The sequence below is a fragment of the Grampus griseus genome (genome assembly GCF_964374135.1).
Source record: "Grampus griseus genome assembly, chromosome: 5".
NCBI classification, from domain to species: domain Eukaryota; kingdom Metazoa; phylum Chordata; class Mammalia; order Artiodactyla; family Delphinidae; genus Grampus; species Grampus griseus.
This window is the reverse complement of record NC_138998.1, coordinates 141183837-141209007: the sequence shown is the minus strand read 5'-3', so window position 1 is coordinate 141209007 and position 25171 is coordinate 141183837. Positions and strand designations below refer to the sequence as shown.

Here is a 25171-nt window from a genome sequence, read left to right as displayed (position 1 = left end):
ACCCATTCTGAGAAAACGGAAGGAAACCCAGCTGGTTTGGGGATCTGAGACTTAGGCGGTTCCAATGCTGGTGGCCCAGGTCTTCAAACCCTGCCTGCTGACTTCTGGTCTGTGGTTTATCTATGAGAAGAAGGTTCTGGAAACCTCCTTTGAGGCCTCGGGGTGACCCAGAGATTCCTGGCCCTGAGGCAGTGCTGGTTGGACCTTCTTCCTGGTCCAGGCACCCTGAAAGGCTCTGCTCGATTTAAAACTCTCACCCGTTCTGAGGGGTTTTAGACTGAGCTCTGTCGTACACGAAAATTTTGCTTTTTTCCCACCAAAGTTTGGTTTTCTGGTTTAGCGGGAACCACCAAGCAGATGCGAGCTTGACAGTGGTGTGCTAATGCCACGGGACCTCGTCCCACTTTGTCCACATCCTGTGCCTTCGCACGGCTCATTAGGTGTCACACTGGACCTGTCAGCTGTCATTACGGGTGCTCAGTCTGGGGACGAGTTTATGATCATTTTTATTAGTTGATGCCAGTGACGTCTTTGCCTCTTCATGACGTAAGTCCATGTGTTTTCTTTTTAAACAAACAACACAACAATACCAAAATCCATGAAAACCAGGTCAGAATGAACGAAAACACCTTTGTAGGCTGTACTGAAAAAGCCCGATGCTGAGCCATGGGTCCTCCTGGGCGATCAGAGGCTTCCGCGTCGCCTTGGCAACCGGGGGATGAGGCCTCTCCCTTTTCCACAGCCCCCAAGCCCTGCTGTGGTGGCCTGAGCCTGCGGGTCTCCAGGACCGCCTGGGAGCCCTCGGTTTCTGAGAGTCTGCTCTTGGCCACCAGGTACCACCCTCCTCCCTGGGGCTGTGCTGTCCTGAGCAGGCTGGGCCAGGTGTCCAATCGGGACCCCGGATGCCTCTCAGACAGCCATGGCATCTCCAAGGAAGTCTCCTGGAGAATGTGAGCAGAAAGGCTTGTCAGAGTGACCAAGATGTTGGCATGGGGGAGGGGGACAACAGGGGGTTAAATCGGGGACGGTACAGCCTCCTCCATCGTGGAATTCCAGGCGTGACTCTGATGGTGGTTTAATGACCTGGCAAGAGGCTTCCTCCGCAGGGCTGGTGAAACAGGCAGGAGGTGCATCATACACGGAAGGATCTCGATGCTTTTATAAAAAGACTGTGTGGAAAAATATCAAACTGTCAGCAGCATTGCCAGTGTTTTTCGGTTTTGTCTTTACATACTTCTGTATTTTCTAAATTTCCTACTGAGTTTTCTATTGATGTTTATATTTAGAAAAAAACAAAGTCTTTATCAGAAGAGACCAGGCTGCTCAGGGAGCCTTGATCTGGTTCTCACTTGATGCCGCTGAAATTGCCGGGGATCCATCTGGAAGCCATAGGGAGAGCTGGGGCCCTGGCCTTTCCGTCGCTGCCCATCCCTCTCTTGGCTCACCCTGGGAACCTGCTCCCGGAACGGGGGGGATCCTTCACTTCTCCCCCAAGGTCCGGAATGGGCAAACTGCTTAGACTTTCAGAGCCGTCAGGACCTGTCGCCAGGGATGCGCCCCCACTTCCTGTCCCCATCCCTCCTCCCCAGCTTGGAAGCCACACTCCAGACCGGACTCACTGCCAGGCATCATCCCAAACTCCTTTCCCCCTCATCCTCACCTCTGTCCCCATCATAATCTTCACCCCGCAGTGCCGCAACCCCGGGTAAGCCCACATACCCACTTACGCCACACCCGTCCTCATCTGAGCACCTCCAGAGAAAACTCACACAACTGTTTGGGCGATCGTTGGTGAATGGACCCTCAACGATTCCAGTACTTCCGCCACGTCCGTCTTGGAGCTGGTCCGGATCTCCTGTCTCCTCTCCTCCCCACATCAGCTGGTCCTCTCGGCCTCCCGCCCTTGGGTCCACACCCTCTGCCTTCTCTCTGGCAGAAACAGAAGGAGCCCCCCGTGTACGGCCACTTTCCGGCCAGACCACTCTGTTCCATCACTCTGGCTTCTTTTCCTCCTTCCAGTGGCTGCCTTCTGAAAGCTTCTTACCCATCCCCCCCATCCCCCCCCCAGCCCCCCAACCCCCGTCTGGTCTTTATCGTCTGTCTCCTCAGCCGGATGGTGGCCCTCGGGGGAAGGCATCTTGTCTGTTCTCCTCCCATTGTGCTCACAGCCCCAGGGAGCGCAGGGCACACGGTAGGCGCTTCACGGGCCTGGGTGGGCGCTGGTGGGTGACTCCCTTGGCCCTGGCATGCCTGGCCGCCTCGCCTCTCTCTGACCTGGCCCTTCCCTTCCCGCGGTCCCTACCAGCCTGTCACAAAGCTCACCTGTGCTCCTGGCAGCGCCTAGCACGGTTCTTGCGAAGAGTAGAAGTTCACGGATCTGGGGAATGAGTGAAGTGTAACACAAAGGCCAGTACAGCGTGCTTGACGCCAGTGGGGGCCCCAGAGACAAGTAGCTGAACCACCCCTTAGAAGTCTGACGTCTCCCAGAAGGAGTCGGGGTGCTCTGTGCGGCCCCGCAGGAAGGAGGCCCACACCCAGGGGCTTCTGCTCCGCAGCGTGGAGGGGTGGGGCTCCTCTTCCTGACGGGCCGATGCCGCAGGTACAACGGCGGGAACCTCCGGCATTCCTGAATGCCCTTCCCTCCACCGGAGGACAGCGGGTACTGTGGGTGTGCTGTCACGACCCGTGACCACCCCTGCCAGGAACCTTGATGTTGCTTTTCTCACGAGCCCCCCCAGTAAACGCGATGCCTCCGTCTGGCCCTTGCTGGCTCTCTGCGGCCCACCTCGCCCCCTGCAGCCCACCCCTGCCTCCCTGGGCTCAGAACACGGGCCAGGGAGCCAGACACCCCAAGGCCTGTCGAGGCCTCAGGTGCAGTATCAACCGTGACCAGCCCATCAGGCACACCGTTCCTCAGTGGTGACAGGAACAGAGATGGCAAGAGAAAGCCTAGCACTTGGGGTCCCGGGGCCAGCTGGTCTGCGAATAGGAAGCTCCGGCCGCTGTGCCTATGAAACCCAGAGCGCTGGAGATCCGCCCTGCCCGCCCCGTGGCTGCCTCTCCAGAACCCCGGCACCTCCAGCCCAGGCCCAACATGCCCAGCACCAGGATTCCTTCTCTCCCAGCCTGCGGACAGCCTGGACTGAGGAATACGGCCATGACCACGGCAGTCACGGAGCAAATGCATCCCACGCGTGGGAGGCGGAGCTGTGGGAGGCTGACACGCTTGGCGGCGTTGGACAGCTGCTTCACCCAAGCTGCTGAGTTGGCCTGAGAACAGCTGGGTTCTCCCCCCGCCTCCTGGACCCCAGGCCAGGGGTCGTAACTCCCAGACGCAGTGCCCACGTGTCTGTAAGCGTGTCTGTCTCAGGCTCTACAGACGCAGCAGAAGGGACCAGGGCCGCCCTTGAGGCCCACGGACGCTGCTGGCGGCTGACCATTTTCCCTGAGGCCTGCAATCATTGGGCTAATGCCCTCAACGAACCACATAAAACCAAGGGAAACAGAGCCGGGAGGACAGACAAGGGCCTTCAGTACCTAGGAGAAGGGTGGCAAGAAAGAAAAGTGCCTTGTCGTACTCTCGGTGACCCGGGGAAAGCCACCCGGAGAGGGACGCTGGCGTCCCCCCACCTTTAGTCATGGAGGGGAGCAGGTTTAGGACACCCACCGGGGACAAGGTGGGCACACCTGTGAATGTTTAAAGAGACCTGTTGATGGGGTCTGCAGGCTCAAGATCTAGAAACAGTAAGATGAATTCCAGAAACACTGCAGTTCTAAGACAGGCTTAAGAAATTCCAAATGGAAAAGAAACCTGACTTACTGTTTTCTCCCGAATCTGCAGTGATATCTATATCTATGTCTATGGTACCATTCTTGCAGACTTTGAGAGTCTTTCTTCCACTAGGTTAGGTGCAGAATTGCTCAGGTCACTTTCTTACGCCCGTAGAAGCACACACGCAGTGTTTTCTTTTCCTCGTATTGTGTACACAGCATGGAAGACTAGAAACATGAAAATAAAGCAAGCATTCTGGAAGGAATTACAGCCTCCAGGGGCTGAGGAGACAAGCAACAACTAAAGGCCCTGGGAAACAGGCTCGGTAGCAGCCAATTCACAGGGGTGCCGGGAGGAACCCCACTGTGGGATGACAGCCCTTCTGAGGTCTGCCTTTTCCTCTGCCCTGCCTGCATTGTCCAAAGAGCAGGCTCGCCGCCCAGGGGCTGGAGAATGGCCACAGCCCGCGCAGGGCTGTTCAGATGGTGGGACCCTCAGGAAGGGCTGGGAGCAGGTGAAATGAGCCTGGGTCCAGGGACCCGCTCTGGGGAGGCAGCTTCGGCTCTTCTGCCTGCAGTTCCTATTCCGCACTGACAAAATGTTTCCAAACAGGCAGCCAGGCGTTCGCAAACATCTACGACCTTTCCGAAGACTCTGGCTACATCTGGGGCGGGTGGGTGAGGGGCTGGAGGGGCCGGCTTGCTGGGTGTCACCTGGATGAGCCTGAGAAAAGCTCGTAAGTCACAGAACGAGGGACAGCAGGTGAGCGCATTCAGGTCCTAGTCTCTTCACTCTGCGTGTCATTCTCCTAGGAAGAGATCAGCAGGGTGCTGGGACCCCCCCGAAGGAGAGGAAAGCAGTTGTAAACTACTCAGCTTGAAGGAAGTAAAAAATATTCCTCCAAAATCTCTATGGATAAACTTGGGACAGATAACGAAGGCACTTTTGAAAGACTAAAGAAAGCTCTGGGACTATTTGTGTCCTTGAAAGGACTTTCAGAACAAACTAAACCCACACACAACTGCCCAGGGAGGGGGTGATGGGAAATATTTGCCCAGGCCTGCAATCGGTCACCAGCAGAAGGGCATCCCCGCTCCACCAGGCGCCCTCGCCAGGCAGCCTCCCGAGAAGGTGTCTAAGTTCCGCATCCATGTCACTTAACTCGCTCCCAGCCCCTCCTCTGACGTGGTACTTTTATTTAACACGAGGTAAAAATGATTGCAGGCTAGATGCAGAATTTAAATCTCAAAAGTGCTGCCTTCCTAATATTTAAGAAATGCCATTCTCCATACCTTCTGTCTTCTCTTAGAAAACATCTTCTTTGCTGGTGAGGCATAAAGGAACATGCAGTGAGCGGTGATGCCAGTGGAAATTGTCACCCTCGGCCATTTTCATACCCTCCTCTCCAGCGGGGACCAGGCTGCGGGCACCTCGGTCCTGAGGGCACAGGTCCCCACCCCTCACGCCCCCGCAGCTCTGGGGAAACAGCATGGTGGACCCGGCAGTGGACAAAAGAAACGGAGACGACGGGGGAACTGCAGTGTCCAGCCTCGCCAGGGGTGAGGTCCTCGCCTGTTGGCCCTCTTGGGAGGCGCTCCCCCTCCCCAAGGGACAGGGCGCTTTCCTCATCTGGACGAGTTGAGTCAAAGGCGCGACCTTTAGTGAGGGTGCTGCTAACTGGGTTTCCTAATACTCTGGTCCCAAGAACCGGAAGGCCTTGCTGCGTGGGGTCCATTCCCACCTGGACCTGGTCACCCCGGAAATCAGCCCACTGGGCCCTTCCTCCATCACAGTGAGGAGCTCCACTGCAAAGAGTTGCCTCCAGTCACCTGCTGGCTTCTGACCGCAGACGTGACCCCTCCCGCGCCCCGTCCTGGGTGGGGCGGGGCCAGGCCAGGCGTGAGGACCCAGCACTACCTGCGCCCCGGCCTGGGGGCTCACAGCACTGGGCCGTCCCCACGCCCCGCGCGGGCGTAGGTTACAGAGATGCTGGCCAGCTTTCCTGTGTGGACGTTTCTAACTTCCTAAACAATTGAGGCTCCTACGAGGCAAGAGTAATCGAAGTGGGCTGCCCAGGTCCTCCATGCATGCAGCTGCCACGCTCCGGAGGGTCCCTGGTGGGTGGCAGCTCCCCTCTGGGCCTGGGTGGCCAATTTGGGGTGTGGGAGCTGGCCTGCTGTCACCTGCAGCCCGTATGGCCCATTCTGCGACTCTGTGAGGTTTCCCGGGCCCCACCTGGTACTTCTCCTAATTGAGGCGCCAAGGCCGAGCACTTCCAACGGAAACTGGGGGACACATGAAACCCGTACCCTGATAATGAGGAACCTGGAGTAGAAGGCTGAAGAGGACGCAGCCGCACCTGTGCTGCACTTCAGGGAGTTTCGGAACCGCGCTAGAACCAAGCCTGTTGTCAGGGTGCGAGACGACGGGGACCTGGGCGAAAGCGGCCGTGCGCGCGCGTGCAGGAGGGAAGGCTGCGCCCGGGGACGAAAGGGTTAAGCCGCCCGCAGCGCCCGCGGCGTCCGGTAGCGGGCGCGCGCCGGCGGGAACGCGGGCGCTGGCGGGCGGGCCTCGGGCGGCCGGCGTCCCTGACGTCACCACCCCGCGGTCGCCGTGGCGACGGCCTCATCAGCGCGCGCGTCAGAGCCGCCAGTCTCTTGGCAACGGCCCGATCTCGCGCTCTCCCTCCGCCTGGCGCTCGGCCGCGCGTCGCTCCGGCGTCAAAAGGACGTCAATGGGGATGTATCAATCCGGCGGCGGCGGCGTGGGCGGGGCCGGCGGCGTGGGGGCGTGGTGGGGGCGGGGCCGGGCGGGCCGGGGCCGGGCGGGCCGGGGCGGGGCTGGCGGCGCGTGCGGCCAGAGAGCCCGGCGCTCGGCTCAGAGCTGACATGCGGCGCGGCCCGGGCGGCAGGCGGCCGAGCAGCGGGCGGCCGGGCAGCGCGAGCGGCCGAGCGGGCGGCGGGGGCCGCGGAGCGAGCGGCGTCCCGACCTCGGCGCTCCGAGGGCGGCGGAGGTGAGGCGCGGGCAGGCGGCCGCCGTTGGGCTCGGGGCTGCGGACTCCGCGGCCCCGCAGGTGCGCGCGCGGGGGTCGCGGGCCGGGGCGCCGCCACCGGGCTCCGCTTTGTGGTGAGGCTGGCGGCGTAGGGGGGCGTGGGAGAGGGGGTCCGGGTTTCGGGACGGAGCCGAGCGCGAGCGGCGATCCACGCGCCCCGCAGGGCTTGGGACCGGGAGCCCGAGCCGAGCCGAGCGCGGGCGGCGGGCGTGGGAGCGGGGCGCACGTCCCAAGGGGTTCCCGGAATCCGGGGTCGCTGTGGAGCCGGTCGCCGGCGGGGGCGGGTGGCAGCGGGTCCGCGCGCCCGGCGGGCCGGGGGCCCTGGGCTCGGGCCGGCCGGCGCCGAGCTGAGCGCGCCCCCCGCCCGCAGGTGCGGCCCGGAGCCATGGTGATCATGTCGGAGTTGAGCGCGGCCCCCGCGGGCTCGGGCCAGGGACAGCAGAAACCTCTCCGGGTGGGCTTTTACGACATCGAGCGGACCCTGGGCAAGGGCAATTTCGCGGTGGTGAAGCTGGCCCGGCATCGAGTTACCAAGACGCAGGTGCGTGGGGCGGCGGGACCCCGGGGTGGACCCTCCGGGGGTGCACCCTCTGCGGGTGGACACCACCCCTCCCCGGAGCAGGGGAAGCTGGTGGAATCCCAGCTTGTGGGGTCCTTCGTCCTAATGTCTAAACGCTGACAGTTTTTAGTTTGGAAAAGGAAAAAAATGCTTTATATTATGATTATGCATAATTTGTACAAATATTGGGGGACAGCAAATAGGGTAATGAGCAAATAACCTAGGAGCGCAGCTGGAGCCCTGAAAAGTGAGCCTGCAGACACTTAGGACATTTATTGATCTTTGGCTTTTTAAGTAATATTAATGGTTACTTCCGTTATTTTCCTCCCTAACTTTTTGTGACCTTTGGGGACATAAAGTGTTTTAGAAATTAACCTACAGAAAATGAAATGTGTAAATTTGCTTAAATGAGAGGGTTTTTCTTTTTCAAACAAAATATCCTTTATCTATTAAAAATTTGTAGGTTGCAATAAAAATAATCGACAAGACACGATTAGATTCAAGCAATTTGGAAAAAATATACCGTGAAGTTCAGATCATGAAGCTTCTGAGTCATCCTCATATCATAAAGCTTTATCAGGTAAGGACGCAAGTTTGCCTTCCACTGTTACTTCTGGCAAAGTGTATCATTTTTTTAATTTTCAACAACTTAAGTCTCTGAAGGTTGCCCCTCTTTTTGGGTGTTTGTAGGAGTCAGGGGGTTGATTGTATAAGGTGAACAGATTGACTTCTGTAAGCTGTGCAATTATTTTCTTGCTCTTGGATCATAATTCAGATTTGCTTCATTAAAGTTTTGTTTGGTAGCGTTACTCATTCCAGTTTTGAATGCGTGGAGGTCGGTTGTTAAATTTACTATGAAAACAAACAACTAGATCTCTGCATTGCCGCAAGTCAACCATTTAGTGTGAAGGGACGAATCTGAGTGAAACTAGACTCTTCTGCCTTTGCAGATAATTATTAATCTTTAAAACCAGCTGCTCTTACCAGTTTTCGTAAACTTATCTGCGCAAAGGCTGCAGTGAGCATTTGTCTATCCCGTTTCAACCCTTCCATCAAAAACGGAGAGATGAGGTACCTTTGCTGCGGTGAGAGCAAAAGGAACTTGCCGTCTAATCTGCTTTAAGAACGTGCCTCACCCTGTCCGTCTGTTGGTTTGCTTTTTGTTCTTCCTTGAAACTAAAAAATTGTATCTTTGGAAACTAAGTGCTGATTTAATTAGGACAGCAAAGGAATCTCTTACTTAGCCAGGTGCTTCTGCAAAATGAACTCGGTTCTACTTGCAGAAGGATAAGTTCTTTGCAAATGTTTGATATTACTCCCAGTTGTGTTGGGTGTAAGTTCCTTTTGACGATTCTCACGAAACCCTGTGGATCCGAGATGAATATGGGACGGTGTGGGGATGTGTGTGTGCCCTTGGCAAGGCGAAGCTGTACAGTGTGGCAGGGGAGAGGACTGAGGTTGAAATGACCCCCCGGGGAGGCTGCTGCCCTGGGTTACGGTGAAGGATGAGGTGGAGTCATGGGCTCGTGTTCCTCTAATGACAGTTTACTCAGCATCGTTAAGTGCCGAGATCGAGTCACGTGCACTCCAGTTCGTGTTTTGTTTCTGTTGTCATTTTTGAGTCAGGCCGAGATAAGATGTTTCCTCCATGGTCACTGATGTCAGTGCCTGAGCAGTGTGCCCAGCCTGTTTCCACAGGAGTGGGCTGAAGCCTGTCTGTCTCTGACTTTGACAAGGGGGATGAGCCAGAGCTTTTCTCGTCTTCCTGTCCTCCGCTGACCCTGTGCGGGAGGAGCCCAGTGAGCCAGACGGTAGAGGTCTTTTCTGGGGGTGAATTTTCTCATCATTCCATGCGCTGTTTCAACTGTTTGGAGACAGGGTTCAGTGGGTAGCAGCGATTGTTATGGCTCTGCTTTTGACACTAGTGTCTAATTTTCTTCCCCTGGCCCAGTCCCCAGAACCTCCGTGAGACGCTTCAGCTCTTTCCTCGAGGTTTTTTTTAAAACTTCAAACACGTTGACTCGTAATTCTTCCTCTGTCTCTTTTTTAAATTGAGGAAAGGGATAAACTTGCAGCATGTCACTCTACCGCACACGTCCAGGGCAAGGGTAGTTACTAGTGTAGCGAAACTGCATTGTGTTGGCTTTTCTTGTTAGATTTGTGGCTCGAGGCAGTTGTCTTTAAAGTGCCTTTTTAAGGGAATAACTATATTTTGGACCCTGAAGAGATCTTTTTCTGTAAAGATGTATTCTGTGTCCCTCTGAAATATTTTAAAATACACAGACATGAGTTTGTTTTACTCCTTTCAGTACCAAAGATTTGAATTTGACCTCCTTTCTTAATTAGTTATGTTTTAAAATCTTAAAATTTTTTTTCATCGTGAAATAAAATTCTCGATCAGTAAATGAACCTCTGAGGTGTGTTTGACATTGGCTCTTGTTATTGACACACACGCCGAGGAGTTTGCTGTAGGCGAGGAGTCTTTTGTAGCTTACCTGGCAAAGCTGGCCTCTCACAGCCTCCTGTATCAGGTCAGTAACGCAAGTGGGGCGGGGAATTTGTTATCTATTATTCAGCTCGTGCCGGCCCTGGCTTGGATAATCTGTTGCCTGCTAGGCTTCTAGAAGAAAGGCCTCACAGAACTCTCGCCATCTCTTACTGCTGGGGCCTGCAGAGCCTTCACTTTGGGTGAGGCAAAGTGAGTTAAAAATACCATAGAGGAGAGTTCCAATACAAGTAGATATTTTTGGGAAGCAGAGGTGTATCAGGATGGATAGGTTAGTGAGGAACTCACCTCTGATTTTCAAAAAACTTCTTCCTTTTTTTTTTTTTTTTTACATCTTTATTGGAGTATAATTGCTTTACAATGGTGTGTTAGTTTCTGCTTTATAACAAAGTGAATCAGTTATACATATACATGTGTTCCCATATCTCTTCCCTCTTGTGTCTCCCTCCCTCCCACCCTCCCTATCCCACCCCAAAAAACTTTTTCTGAATAGGGATCCCCTTTGTCTCTTTATTGCGGAAGATTTTCTTTTCTTTCCTTTTTTAAAATAACGAACATGCTCATTCTGGAGAAGTTAAAAATTTACTGGGGTTCAAGTAGATTATTTATACCGTTGGTACGTTCCCTTTATGTGGTTAAACGTTAGGTCTTTATTTTTTTAGGTTATGGAAACAAAGGATATGCTTTACATTGTCACCGAATTCGCAAAAAATGGAGAAATGTTTGGTAAGCCACGCTGATTCTTAGTATCTGTTGGAAAGACATGTCCTGATCGCCCCTCCAGTGTTTGGGTCTCCCCAGAATCCTTTCGTTGTGCCCTAGGCGGCGGCCGGACCTTTGGATTTGGGGCTATAGCTTCCTTTTGTCCGTCCTCAGATTACTTGACCTCCACCGGGCACCTGAGCGAGAGTGAAGCCCGCAAGAAGTTCTGGCAGATTCTGTCGGCTGTGGAATACTGCCACAGCCATAACATCGTCCACCGGGACCTCAAGACCGAGAACCTGTTGCTGGACGGCAACATGGACATCAAGCTGGCAGGTGAGGGGCCCAGGAGCGCGCCCAGCAGGAGGGAGGTGCATGCCGGTGAGGGGCCCCATGCCGTATTGCACGAGCCTTTGAAACTGCGGCCCTGCCGTTTGCACTGCAACTTCATCGCCTGTTTCCTTGTCTCTCAGATTTCGGGTTTGGGAATTTCTATAAGCCAGGAGAGCCTCTGTCCACGTGGTGTGGGAGCCCCCCGTACGCAGCCCCGGAGGTCTTCGAGGGGAAGGAGTACGAAGGCCCCCAGCTGGACATCTGGGTAGGAGCCACTGGTGCAGTGCCTGGGGGGTGCGGGTGCTCGGGGGGCACCGGGGCGCAGGCGCTGACTCAAGTCTGGTCCTCCTCAGAGCCTAGGCGTCGTGCTGTACGTCCTCGTCTGCGGGTCTCTTCCCTTCGACGGGCCTAGCCTGCCGGCCTTGCGGCAGCGGGTGCTGGAGGGCCGGTTCCGCATCCCCTTCTTCATGTCTCGAGGTAGGTGAGTGCCCGGCCTCCTCTGGGCGGGTGCGGTCACCAGCCTGCTGCCCGAGCTGTTGGGTAACCAGGATGAGACTTTGGGGGGATGAGGAGGAATTTATTTCCTGAAATGCCTGCTTGACCGTCTTCTGAGTCTGCCATCGGGCCTGGGAGCCAGGCCCATGTCACTGTGGGGTGTTTACTCGATGCCTGCGAGAGAATCCCAACCCACTGGATGCTTTCTCTGTGCCCGACTTACAGGGCCAGCTGATGCCTACGCGGCTGCTCTGAAGCTGGCTGGGGGCCCAGCAACAGCACTCGGGGTGCTGGCCCCATCCCCTGAGTCTCACCCCTCCCACACTGTGCTTTTCCCTTCCACTTTGGAAGGTGTTGGACAGCTGCTTCCTCACATGCTTGGTCACAGCAGGGTGGGGGAGTCTAGGTGGTGCTCGGTCTGGTGGACGTTAGGACCACGTTCCCCAGGGACCTGATCCCTCGACCCGTGGCCCTCCTTAGCGGCAGGTCTGTGACACCCAGGCCACCGCTCCCGGCCTCAGCGTTCTTTGGGACGGTCACTTGTCTGCTCGCCACGTGCAGGGGAGCCATGTCCCCTGCAGGGACCCAGGTGGGCGCTGGGCACACGCGTGCAGGAGGCCCTCGCGGGCTCAGTGCGCCTCCCTTGCCCCCCAGACTGCGAGACGCTGGTCCGCCGCATGCTGGCCGTGGACCCCACCAAGCGCATCACCATCAGCCAGATCTGGGAGCACAGGTGGATGCGGGCCGACCCCGCCCTGCGGCAGCCCACCTGCCCCGTCTTCTCCTTGCTCGGCTACGCCTCCAGCCTGGGCAGCTATGACGAGCAGGCGCTGGGCATCATGCAGACGCTGGGCGTGGACCGGCAGAGGACCGTGGAGGTGCGCCGCCGGCCTGGCCTGCCATGGGGAGGGTGCGCCTTCCCGGTCGGGGGCGGGGCGGGCCGCCGAACGGGGGAAGCAGGCGCTCGCCAGCCGGGTTAAAACGGGCGCGCGGCTGATCGAAGGGCGGCTCGCCCACGGGAGAGGGTATTCTTGGCCACCCCAGAATGGCGCGGGGGCGGGCTCTTCAGGAGCCCCCCCGCCGGCTGCGCTCTGACCCCGCTTCTCTGCCCGCAGTCGCTGCAGAACAGCAGCTACAACCACTTCGCTGCCATTTATTACCTCCTCCTGGAGCGGTTGAAGGAGCTCCGGCTCGCCCAGCCGCCGGCCCGCCCCGGCCACGCCTGGCAACAGAGGCCCCGGAGCTCGGACCTCAGCGGATTTGAGGTGAGGGGCGGCGCCTTCGATACCCAGCCCCGAGTCTCTGCCTTGGACTGTGTCCCCAAGTTAGGAATACCCTGCTGGGACATGGCTGGGAGGGCATGCAGGCTGAGCCCCCAGGCCACCTACCCCCTCCCGTTAGGCACTTGGCAGGGGTCCCGTGTGGTGAAGCGGGGTGGGGGGTGCCAGCCGTTCTGCTGGGGGTCAGGCCCCGCCCGACCACCCCCTGTTCCTTCACGGCCCCTGGTGCCACCGCTCGGCCGGTGAGGCACTGGAGGGGGCTACACACGTGTCCTGAGCCCGCAGCTGGCGGCCGACGCCTGTTAAGTCAGCGGGAAGCCAGCCCGGTCTGTTCCGCGACGCTGTGTTGCTTGCGGTCGTCCCCTGCCTCTGTCCCTCACGGCCTCTGTCCTCATCTGCTGGCCCCCAGGTGCCTCAGGAAGGCCCCCCCGGTGACGCTTTCCGCTCCGCCCTGCTCTGCGCACAGCCCCAGACCTTGGGGCAGTCTGTCCTGCAGGCCGAGCTGGACTGTGACCTCCACGGCTCACTGCAGGTGTGCGAGCGCCTCGCAGGCGGTGTCCGGGGTGGGCCCGTCTGGTTCCCAGTGCTGGTGACGCCCCGGGCCGGGCCTCACAGAGCGCTGGGGTCACCGGCCTCCGTGTGTCCCCACAGCCCTCGCTCTTCCCCGTGGACACCGGTTGCCACGGCGTGTGCCAGTGGCGCTCCGTCTCCCCCAGCAGCCTGCTGGACACGGCCATCAGCGAGGAGGCCAGGCGGGGCCCGGGCCTGGACGAGGAGCAGGTCGCACGGGGGCCCCCGCCTGGCAGCACCGGCCGGAGACACACGCTGGCCGAGGTTTCCACCTGCTTCTCCCCACGCATCCCTCCATGTAAGCGTCCCCGTGGGTCAGGGACATGCCCGGCGGGTGGGCTGTGACGGGCAGCGTCTTCGGATTTGCCGTCCTGAATCGCCCGAGGCCACGGGGACCATACTTAGACCTCGCCGGTGGCCCTCGAGTGGCAGGGACAGCGTGGGGTTTAGCTGCCCTCAGGGGCTAGCAGGGCAGGTCCTCGGCCCAGGCCCCTCTGTGTCCCAGGTCCAAGCGCCACCTGTTGGCTGTAGCCGCGCCCCCAGCCCCGTGGTGCTGCCCATCGAGGCTCCCTGGACTCTGGGGGCATCTGGCTGTCGCAGACTTCCTACCCCCGGAGTTGAGGCTAGGGGTGGGGAGGGCACAGCTGTCTGCCCCGTCAGTGAGCCACAGGCCATCTGAGGGCCCGGGAGACGCCGCAGCAGGCGCGAAGCTCCGGGGCCAGAGCACCTGGACTTGCTGCAAAGGGTGTCGGGCGTCCCCGGGTGCGTCTGGCCTCAGCAGCGCCTACTGCTCTGCAGGTATCGTTGTCTCTCCCTCCGCGGCCAGTCCTTCCGAAGGCACCAGCTCCGACAGCTGCCTGACCTCTGCGGGTGACGGCCTGGCTGGGCTCAGCGGACACCTGGTCGCTCAGGGGCTGCTGAGCGCCTGCTCTCCGCTCAGACTGGCCTCGCCACTCCTGGGGACCCAGTCCGCCACCCCTGTGCTGCAGGCGCAGGGGGCCCTGGGAGGAGCCGCCCTGCTCCCCGTCAGCTTCCAGGAGGGCCGGAGGGCGTCAGACACCTCTCTCACTCAAGGTGACTTCCCCTTTCGGCCACTTCTGCCTTCCCTGGGAGACCCGTGTGCACCCCGGGGGGCATCACTTTGTCCTTAACGGCAGGTGGCAAACCCCTCTTCTAGCTGGTCCTGGTGGAGCAGCTGTGCTCCCTGGGCAGGCCGAAGCTGCTGCCCGGCTTCTAGACACCCTGGCTTCTAGGATGAGCTCACACGGCCTCTAGTAGCTGGTCCTAAGAGCCCAAGAGATGCTTGGGTGGCGGGCATCAGCTCCTGACTTGGAGGAGGATGGTCAGGGAGGCACCCACCACAAAGGCAACCCATGCTTGGCGGCCGGGGTCTCCTGGCACCTCCCAGGGCTTGTGGGGCCCCCGCCCCCTCCCGAGGCCCCTGCACTGCTCGTGCCCTCCTTCCACGAAGGATCCACTGTCTGCCCAGACGTGTGCTGCTTCAGGGCTGGAACTGCTGTCCCAAACCAAACCCCAAAAGAGACTGATGTCCTAGCCCCAGGAGAGGGGCTGTCGTGAAGTGATGGGGTGACGAGAGGGCCCCTTGACCCTGTAGGAAGGCGTGCGGGTCCCCTCATCCCACCACGTTCACACCACTCGGCCCCGCATACTCCCCTGCTGTCTGGAAGCCCCAGCTAGCGATGGGCCGTCAGGCCAGGGCTGGTGGACGGGTCCGTATACCTGTTGACTTTGCCTGTCCCCAGGGCTGAAAGCCTTTCGGCAGCAGCTGAGGAAGAACGCGAGGACCAAAGGCTTTCTGGGGCTGAACAAGATCAAGGGGCTGGCTCGCCAGGTGTGCCAGCCCTCCTCCAGCCGGACCTCGAGGGGCGGCCTGAGCACCTTCCAGCTGCCCGCACAGAGCCCGGGCCTGCACGGCGGCGGGGCTGGCGGCCGGGAGGGCAGGAGCCTGCTGGAGGAGGTGTTGCACCAGCAGAGGTAAGACGCCCGCGTGGCACTGGCGCCGGGGCCTGGGCAGGGCTCGTGTGGCTTGGGCTTTTCTGAGCGGCCTTACCCCCTGAGCTCCTGCTTCTGCACGTAACCAGACAAGCGCTGCCCTGCCCAGGCTGGGGGAGATCTGTGCGGCTCCTTCCCAGTAGCTGGGGGGCGGGGGTGGGGAGCATCGGCCCGCAGTGGGGGAGGGAGGGGGCGGCGGGTAAGAATGTCACGTCTGGTTGGCATCTCTGAGCTGCTACGAAAGCAAGACGGGGAATAAAATGCCAGGAATTGCTCAGGGGATGAGTCACGCCCAGAGTGGCGTGTTCCGAGCAGCTCCAGCCCGTACTTCCACGGGGCGGGCCCTCAGCCCTGGCGGGTGGAAACCCGATCGTGTGGGAGCCTGGCCGGGTGGCGGGGGCAGCCGCGCGCCGGCCGGCACTGACCTGCCTTCCCTGTCCCTCGGCCTGGCCAGGTTGCTCCAGTTACAGCACCACCCGGCGGCCCCACCCGGCTGCCAGCCGGCCGCCCAGCCCCCCCCAGCCCCCTTGGTCCTCGCCCCCTGCGATGGCGCCCTCCTCGTGTCGGGACTGCGGAAGGAGCTGGGGCTGGGGCCCGGCCTGCTGCTGCCGCCCCCGCTGCTGCAGGCCGGGGGCTCCCACGTGGCGTCGGCCGCCCAGCTCCTGGACGCCCACCTGCGCATCAGCAGCTCCACGGCCCCCGGCCCTGCCGCCGTGGCCCCCCAGCCATGCTTCGCCACGCTGTCCCCGAGCCTGGAACCCGCGGGGCTGCCCCAGGGGGACTGTGAAATGGAGGACTTGACCTCGGGCCCGCCGGGCACCTTCGTCTTGGTGCAGTGAGGGGCCCGGCCGGGCTGTGACTTCTCGAAGCAATAATTTCAGAGTATGTGAAGACGTTTCCGGACTCAAAGCCAAGAACTTTTCAGCAGGAAAACAAGCAATACGTTTGGTGTTTTGGCTTTTTAGTTTATATTTTGTTTGATTTTTCTTTTTTCCCCTTGCACTGAGCAACTGTAACTCCGAGTAGGGACTGGAAACTTTTTGAAGAAAAATAATAATCCAGGGGCCTGTCATTGGGGCGGGTGGATGGGAAGCGGGAGGAGGGCAGCGGGTGGAGCTGGCAGCGCTGTGGTCAGGGTCACGGGGTGGGGGGGTGGGGAGGGGGTCGCCGATTGCCCCCAGGAAACCGTGGTGTGAGCCGTGTGTCCCCATCGCGTGTGTGTGCGCGTGCATGTGTTAGTGGGGTTTTTTTTAGTTCACAATTCTCCACTTCCTCGAACACTTAGGCTTCACTTGAAAACTGTGAACTTTCTGCTTTACGTATCAGTTCTTGAAAAGCTCTAACGTCCAGCCCAAGAGAAGATAATCTATAAATTCTTGGAATTCTCTCCCCTGAAATCAGAATCCAGAGGATAGTTTTTCTTATTTTAGAGGAGACGTTTTATAAACTGCTCGGGAGCTGGTTTTCCAGGATTCTTCGGAGGGGCTGCAAAGAGGAACCTGGCTGGGGTGGGGGGGCCGCGAGGTGGAGGCTCCCCGCCCCCGCCCCGTCACTTGGCCTGGAGCCCCAGGGCACCTCCGAGGGAGCTGGGGAAGTCTCTTCCTCCTGCACCTCTTATTTCTGCTGCTAATTAAGTTTTTATGCATTTCATTATCAGGGTCCAAAAAGAACAACTGACTTGGGGTGGAGTGGGGATCGTGCAATATGGCGATTCTGTGATGCTGGGACGGACAGGGATGGGCCGCCTGCGGTCGGGGGACGGCCCACCTTGTCCGGGCCCTGCGCTTGGTGGGCCTCCGTTTTAGGAAAATGAAGTGAGAGGTCAGGTCAGTGCTGTTCAAGCTTTGTTCTTTTTTTAAAGCGAATACTGTACATGTGTATACATAGGAGACAAACATACACTACTTATTTTTTATACTTTTTACTACGTTTTTGTGTTCCTGGTGTGAACTTCCCTCTCTGGTAACGTAACCAAGCTCCGGCACCAGGTCCATGTGGAGGCGGGGCCAGCAGCAAGCGGACCAGGCGCGTGCTCACCTGGCAGGTGAACTCAGGTGGCGGCTCGGTCCGTCAGAGGCCGCTGGACTGAGGAGGACCGTCCCTCCCCATCCCTGTGGCCAGTCAGCGCCGTCCCTTTACCAGCGCAGGTGCCTTCAGCTTGTGTCGGCTCTCGCAGCCTGCAGTGTTAGGCCCAGGTGATGCCGAATGGGGAAGGTGGCACGTGTAGAAGCCAAAGATTGCCGGGTCGCCAGAGGCCGGGGAGGCGGCCCGGGTCTGTGCGTGTGGCCCGCCCCCGCCGGCCCCGCCGCCGCTGCTCTGTAGCTGTGTCCAGGAGCGGGACGAAGGACTGTCCTTGCACCTGGCTGCCAAGGAGTCACCAAAGCCTCCCGTGACTAGGAAGGTTTGGGCCAGGAGAGCGCCGGAGGCCCTGGGGCGCCAGCCTCGGCCTCCGCCTTCCGGAGGCACCGTCGACTTCCCCGAGGCCGCTTCCCTCCTTAACGCATCTGTCCTAACGCCGTTGATCAAAGGCCTCAGAGCCATGACAAGCACTTTACTCTCAGCGTTTCCTCCCGTCACCGTCAAGACGTGTGTCGTGTTGTGTCCGGTGTTTGCGACGCGTGTGCTGCGGGTTTCTCAGCAGCGCTGTCCCGCGGACTGGACGCGGGAGCCTGTCCCGAGGCACCACGCCGTCCGATGAAGATGTACATAGTTTGGGTTTTTTACCATAACTGAATTAATTATTTTATTTCCTATGTTCACATGAGAGATGTACGCCAAATGATTAGTGGATGTATGTTTTTTAATTTAATATTTAAATAAAACATTTGGGGAAGAAACCTTGACTCCTTCCCCGGCTTCTTCTCTGTGGGGGGCTCCTTCCTTCCGAGCTGCTTCCTCCAGGTTCGATGAGTTTCAGGTCTCGGAGAAGAGGGCCAGGTGCCAGTTCCCGCGCCCAGCTGAGCTGCAGGCCCAAGCCCTGACCCGCTAGGAGGGACGGGTGCTCGGTGGCCCCGGCTGGGGGCGCGGGAGGCCTGCTGGCGCTCAGACCCCTTCCCAGGTGGCAGCTCTGCTAATCGGCTGGGTGTCTTGACACCCAGATGTGTTTTCAGCTGGTTCGTCCCCTCCCAGGGCACCATTCACGCTTCACTCTTCACCCATAATGTTCTCTGAATCCACCTAGAAATCAAGGCTTTGGAAGAATCTCACAGCCAAACTATTTCCTGGTCTTTTCAAGTTGGCATCACCACCTTCTAGCAATAGGGCAGATGGGGCTGCCAGAAGACCAAAGGTTCTCTTCATTTTGATGCCTGGCAAATCTTTTTTGATTAAAAAATTCTTGAACCCTTTCATACTCATTAGGATGGTCATTATCAAAAAAAAAAAACAAAAGTGTTTGCAAGGATGCAGAAATTGGACCTCTTGTGCGTTGCTTGTGGTGCAGCTGCTGTGGAAAACAGTATTGCAGTTCCTCAATAGTTAAATAAGGACCGTATCGTCCAGCAATCCCAATTCTGGGCACAGACCCAAAAGAACTGGAAGTAGGGTCTCAAACAGGTATCTGTACACCCACGTTCGTGGCAGCATATTCACAGTAGCCAAAATGTCGAAGCAACCCAGTATCCACCGGTGGATGGATGGATGAATAGAATGGGGTCCATCCACACAATGGAATATTATTCAGCCTTAAAATGGAAGGACCTTCCGACACCTGCTACAACACGGATGAACCTTGAGGACGTTATGCTCAGTGACATAAGCCAGTTACAAAAGGACAAATATTGTATGATCCGCTTACGTGAGGTCCCTGGAGGAGCCAGACTCATAGGGACAGACAGCAGGACGGTGGGGGCCAGGGGCTGGCGGGGGGGATGGGAGGGAGTGTTTCATGGGGGCAGAGTTTCAGTCTGGGGAAGACGGAAAGTTCTAGAGACAGATGGTGGTTACACAACAGCTGGTTACACAACAACGTGAATGTACCCAAGGCCACCGAAATGTACACTTAAAAATGGTTAAGATTGTAAGTTTTATGTGTATTTAACCAAGATGAAAAGAAGAAAGATTCTTTCAGGGGGACAGGTTGAGAGGTGGACAGCAGACAGCAGGGGCTCCAGGGGCCAGGAGTGGGCAAGCGAGTGAGACGGCCGTAGGGTGAGATCCACGGGGAATCCCGGGGAAGCTCGGAGTCTGTTTCCACACATTCTGGGAATAATGGTGCATGTTGCCTAAATGCCGAGCCCTTCCGACAGCCCACGGGAGCTGAGCGGCGGGGGTCCTCACGGCCGTGGGAAGGAGTTCCCCCGGCAGAAGGCTCCCTGTTTTCTGGGGCGTCTCAGCAGTTTGGGGGCTTGCTGAAGAAGAGTTTTAGCATCTTAGGTCGGGAGCTAGGTTCACAGTGACTGACTGAGCCGTGAGGCCGGCTTCTGGCAGGAGGGCGGGTCAGACGTGCCCCCAGGAGAGCTCAGCGACCCCAAGGGGACACCCCTGCTCGGGCCTCCCTGGGGCGTGGCCCACGGAGCTGGCTCTGCGCCCTGGCGCCTCTGTCCCCCCACCTAAGAGGGGGCCGGCTCGGCCACTGAGCTCAGGCCCTGTGGCTTGCTGTCGAGAAGACTAAAGGGAAATCCAGAAAATCCGGTTTACTGTTTGGGACGGAGAGTCTTACAAACCAGGAAGAACTCAAGCAAGATGCGTCTGGGCCTCTTGACGTATTTGGCTTTCGTGTTTGCGCCGTGTTAATAACTTGACATGCCTGTGTCTTGGCTCCCAACCAGACGCTCAGCTCCTGGTGGGGACCTCATATCTCATCCGACTCCCACTCCCACGGGCCCGAGCACAGACGGGCTTGCGTGGCCCCTCGGCAAAGAGCCGGCAGCTGAGTGAGCCCCTGTTCTCGAGCTGGCTTGCTGTCTCCGAGCGGATGGTGTGGCCATTCTTATTATTGGTGGTGGTGGTGTTACTGTTCTCGTGATGTAACACTTCCTAGAATTCCCAGGTTGGAGATGAGCCCGGCGCAGGGAGCCTCACGTAGACCCACGGGATGTCGGAACTCTGTCCTGGGCTTACAGATCCGCTCACGAATACTTTCCCGTCCCCCAGAACAGGAGGCCAGTGGCCGTGGGATTCGGCGAGGCTCGCGGTGCATGAAGGGTCTTCTCGAGGCCCCGCCACCGCGTCTTGCTCTCCCAGCATTTCTGCACCTTGGACGACCCCACCTTCTCGGGTGTTTTGCGAGGAGTTGACGCTGTGGATGGGTGCGTTCCTGGTGGGGCGTGGGGTGTGGGGTGCAGCGGGGCCGAGCCAGTCTCTGGCACGTCCCTTAGCACACGACTGCACATCTGTGTGTGGGCAGCTCTAGTCGGCTTTCCTGTGTTCAGGGCATCGTGCCTCGTGATGCCCCTTAGGGGGTGTGACCACTAAACACCCCGGGAACCACTTAGCACAGCTCCAGGCACACCGGGAGCGCCCAGCAGTGTCCCGCAGGGTCCCTGCAGGGTCGCCGCAGCCAGAGGGCATGTGTCCACCAGGGAGGAAGGGCCAGGGGGCCGGCGGGCCCAGGCTTGGCCCCCTTTCATCCCCACACTGGTGTTGAAAATACTGAATCCTCCCGCAGAGGTAGGAGGCCTCGCCCTGAAGGCGCCAGGTGCCGTGGTCGGTGTGACTGTTGCTGCCCAGAGCTGGGAGCGCCCTCCCAGCCGGGCCACGGGACGGTGTGTGGCCAGAGCCTGCCCTCTTTGGGAGGAAGCCTTTCTGGGCACCTCGGAGTGAGAGCGGCTTCTGTGGGGGAGGATGGGGCACAGACGGTAGGGACGGCGGGGTCGGAGAGTGAGGGAAGTTCCTGGCTGGGGAGCCGGGGCTCATCTCCCTCCGAGGTGGGGACTGAACCTGACCTTAGAGGAACTGGCTAGCTTGGGGGTGGAAGGAAAAGTGTTGGCCCATGAGTTTTCCTTCCAGAATAACAGCGGGGAGTTCCAGATGCGCACGGGGGTGGGGTGGGGGCCGGGGGATGGGCACCGCCAGCCTGTGGCACGACCTTTGACCTTGACAGGGTCTCCTGAAGAGGGTATCCAGGGTGGAGATGTCTTAGCGGGCCCACCTGAGGTTTTCCAGGTCTGGCTCTGTGGGCTACTGTCCACGGTGAGAGGAGAGGGCGGAAACCAGAGGGGCCTGGAATCTGAGCTGATTACTGTGAGGCTGGGAGGGCAGTGGAGGGGGAGGGGGAGAGGTGGGAAGGGGGAGAGGTGGGATGGGGGAGGAGTGGGGAGAAAAAGAGTGAGCATGTTCAATCCCTCCCCTCAGGGGAGCTCCTGGGCCTCGGTCTGACTCACTCTTTAATTATCATTATTTCATTTATTTGAAGGTGATTTCTGTAAAGACTAGACACATCACTCAGGAGGCTCCGGGGACAGCGCTCCCCCCGTGGTCTTTGAGGAGCCGTGTGCTGGGATGAGGCCCACGAGCTCCAGGCCAGCCACACTTCCCCAGCAGGTTTGGGGGGTTGGGGTTCAATCGGGGGGGAAGGTATCTTTCCTCCTTCACCGAGTGTGTCCACCTCCAGCAGCAAAGGGTTATGTGAGAAGCCCGGGGCTCCAGGTGCCACTGGATTGAGGTTTGAAGACGGTGAGGAGAGCAGGGGCTGCAAACCCCCAGAAACAAGGTGCCCCCAGAGCCAGTCAGCTGTGACGGACACACAGTGAAACGCACCTGTCGTGTAGTCAACGAGCTTCCACAAGGCACAGACGGTGTGACGGCCACCAAAATCAGTACACACGTTTTCATCACCTGGAGGGCCCCCGGGCCCTCTCCCGGGTCCAGCTCTCATCTCTGTGGGTTAGTCTGCATTTCCTAGAATTTCCCATGAGTGGATCATACGGTGTGTGTTCTCCATTTGGCTGTTTTCAGTTGACAGAATTACCTGCAGACCCGTCCAGGTGTCGTGGGCATCACTAGTTCAGCCCTTTCACTGCCAGGTAGAGTTCCACGGTGTGGATGGGCCGGAGGAGAGTGTGTTTATCCACTCACCCGTCGCTGGACACTCGGGTTGTTCCCAGTCTGGGGCTATTACAAATGGTGCTGCAGATAACGAGTGTGTGTGGGTGAGTCTTTGTGGGGAGAGGTTTTGTTTCTCTTGGGTAACAGGTAGAAGCGATGGCTGTGTGTATCGTGTGATAGCTATTAGCTTTATAAGAAGCAGTCGGACAGTCACCCAAAGTGACTGCACCAGTTTACGTTCCCACCCGTAATGTGTGGCTGCCCCGCGTCCTCGCCAGCACTTGGTAGCGTCAATCTTTACAACTTTAGCCATTCTAATAGGTCGGCTCTTCTGATTTCATTTTGCATTTTCCTGATGACTGGTGATGTTTAACAACTTTTTCTGTGCTTATCGGCTGTTCTATTTTTCAAGTTTATTTAAGTCTGCCAATTTTTAAGTGGGTTGTTTGAATTCTTCTCATTAAGTTGTGGGAGTTGTTTATATATTCTGCAGATAAGTTTTTGTCACATGTGTGTATAGATGTATATCTGTCTATGTACATATACATACAGACACACATATATATGTGTATCTACACATATGCATATATATATATGTATGTACACACACACTCAGAGAATATTTCTCCCATCTGTGGCTTGCCTTTCATTTGAAGAGTCAGGTTGAAGGTTTTAATTTTTATGAAGTCCGACTTATCATGTTATCTTTTATGGTCAGTGCTTTTTGTGTCCTAAGAAAGCTCTGTCTACCCCAAAGTTAAGAAGATGCCCTTGCTCCCTTCTAGACGTTTTATACTTTCAACTTTTCTGTCCACATCTACAATCCACTTTGAGATGATTTTTCCTGTGTTGTGGGATGGCAGTCGAAGTGTATTTTTTCTCTATGGATATCCAATTTTTCCAGCACCATTTATTGAAAAGACTCTCCTTTGCCCCATTGAATTACTTGGTCACATTTGTCATAAATTTAAGGACCTACTTCTGGACTCTGTTCCATTGATCTACATGTATATCAGATGGCAATACCATGCTGCTTTGATTATTTTTATTATTACAGCTTGAGTCTTGATAAAGTTAGGTAATGTAAGTCTTCTAATTTTGTTCTTCTTTCTCTAAATTACTTTTGCTTTTCTAGGCCCTTTGCATTTCCGTATAAATCTTAGAGTCAGCTTGTCGAGTTCTATCAATTGTATCCCATCTATTTATTTGTGTAGAATTGGCATTATTTCTTCCTTAAGTGTTTGCTGGAATTCATCGGTGAAGGCATTTGGGGGTGGAGTTGCATTGTGGGAAAGTTTTAAATTACAAGTTCAATTTCATTTATAGGTTGAGAACTAGTCAGGTTTTCTATTTCATCTCTGAGTGAGCTTTGGGAGTTTATGTCTTTCAAGACTTTGTCCATTTCAAATGAGTTGTTGGCTTTATTTCTCTTCCTTTAAGTGGGGTTAAGTTCGTGTCCTTTTATTGTCTGTAAGCCCTTCAGCAACGCCTTCCATTTCATCGAGACTTGTTTTGTGGCCCAGAGTGTGGTTTACCTTGGTGAATGCTCCAGGTGCCCTTGAGAAGGGCGTGAGCCCTGCTCTTGTTGGGTGGAGTGTATCATAAACGTCAGTTGGGTCAAGGTGGGAGATGCCGCTGTTGAATTCTCCTCCATTCTACTGATTTTCTGTCTTTTCTATTCACACTGAGCGAGGAGTGTTGAGATCACGTGGGTTAGAGTGTGGATGTGTCTCTTTCTTCTGTTCGTTCAGTTTTACAGTAATGTGTTGTGAAGCTCTCTCTTACCCGGTCCCTGCATTTTCAGGATTGTTGTGTCTTGATGAACTGACCCTTTTGTCATTATGAGCTGTCCCTCATTCTCTTGTTAATCTTCCTTGTTCTGAGGTCTACTTCCATAAGGAGATTCTAGCTTTCTTGGGTTTGTGGTTGCATGGTCCATCTTTTACCATTTTTACACTTTTAGCCCACTTTTAAAGTGGGTTTCCTGTAGAGAGCATGTAGTTGGGTCCTGGATTTTTATCTAGCCTGAGCGTCTCTGCTTTTTAATCATTGTGTTTGGCTCATTTAACATATACTGTAACTAGTGACTCGGGTGTGTCTGCCTGCCACCCACTGTTCACTCCAGTCTGTCCTGTCATGACCTTTCGCTCCTTGTCATGACCTCTTCAGACGGCTTCTGCATCGACTGCATTTTTTAATATATATATATGTATTTTTTTAATTTACTTAATTAATTAATTTATTTTTGGCTGCGTTGCGTCTTCATTGCTATACGTGGACTTTCTCTAGTTGAAGCGAGCGGGGACTACTCTTCGTTACAGTGCACGGGCTTCTCACTGCAGCGGCTTCTCTTGTTGCGGAGCATGGGCTCTGGGCACGCAGACTTCAGTAGTTGTGGCTCGCAGGCTCTAGAGCGCAGGCTCAGTAGTTGTGGTGCACGGGCTTAGTTGCTCTGTGGCATGTGGGATCTTCCCGGACCAGGGCTCAAACCCGTGTCCCCTGCATTGGCAGGCGGATTCTGAACCACTGCGCCAGTAGGGAAGCCCCGCGACTGCATATTTTTTTTTTTCTTTTTGCGGTACACGGGCCTCTCACTGTTGTGGCCTCTCCCGTTGCGGAGCACAGACTCCGGACACGCAGGCTCAGCGGCCATGGCTCATGGGCCCAGCCGTTCCGCGGCATGTGGGATCCTCCCGGACCGGGGCACGAACCCGTGTCCCCTGCATCGGCAGGCGGACTCTCAACCACTGCGCCACCAGGGAAGCCTGCCGCGACTGCATTTTAATCACACCGTCTGCCTCCACGTGGGGACGGGTGTGGCGCACGTTCCCTTGGTCCGCCTCCCGTTGGTCAGACTGTGGACACACAGCCACACCACCACTTTTATCATGTTTTGTACAAC

General features: G+C 57.0%; 1 protein-coding gene and 1 long non-coding RNA gene across 3 annotated transcripts; one reads left to right on the top strand and one right to left on the bottom strand.

Moving 5' to 3' along the window:
* Positions 1-241: 241 nt before the first annotated feature.
* LOC309823090 lies at positions 242-5099 on the bottom strand. The gene is made up of 5 exons (XR_014296807.1): positions 5065-5099; positions 3821-3999; positions 2323-2377; positions 1770-1929; positions 242-1169 (listed from the first exon to the last, which is right to left on the bottom strand). It is a non-coding gene; the product is annotated as an uncharacterized lncRNA (long non-coding RNA).
* A 1619-nt stretch (positions 5100-6718) lies between these two features.
* Positions 6719-18119, top strand: SIK1 (salt inducible kinase 1). Of its 2 annotated transcripts, XM_082655510.1 has the most exons (14): positions 6719-6785; positions 7195-7365; positions 7847-7963; positions 10552-10615; positions 10766-10927; positions 11065-11189; positions 11278-11401; positions 12074-12297; positions 12535-12684; positions 13109-13231; positions 13351-13567; positions 14068-14343; positions 15033-15264; positions 15737-18119. In XM_082655510.1, exons 2-14 carry the CDS (start codon positions 7210-7212, stop codon positions 16119-16121), a joined length of 2355 nt encoding a protein of 784 aa, XP_082511636.1. In that variant the 5' UTR covers positions 6719-6785; positions 7195-7209; the 3' UTR covers positions 16122-18119. The 2 variants fall into 2 exon arrangements, with proteins under 2 accessions (XP_082511636.1, XP_082511637.1); XM_082655511.1 differs by lacking the exon at positions 13109-13231.
* The last annotated feature ends 7052 nt before the right edge of the window (positions 18120-25171 follow it).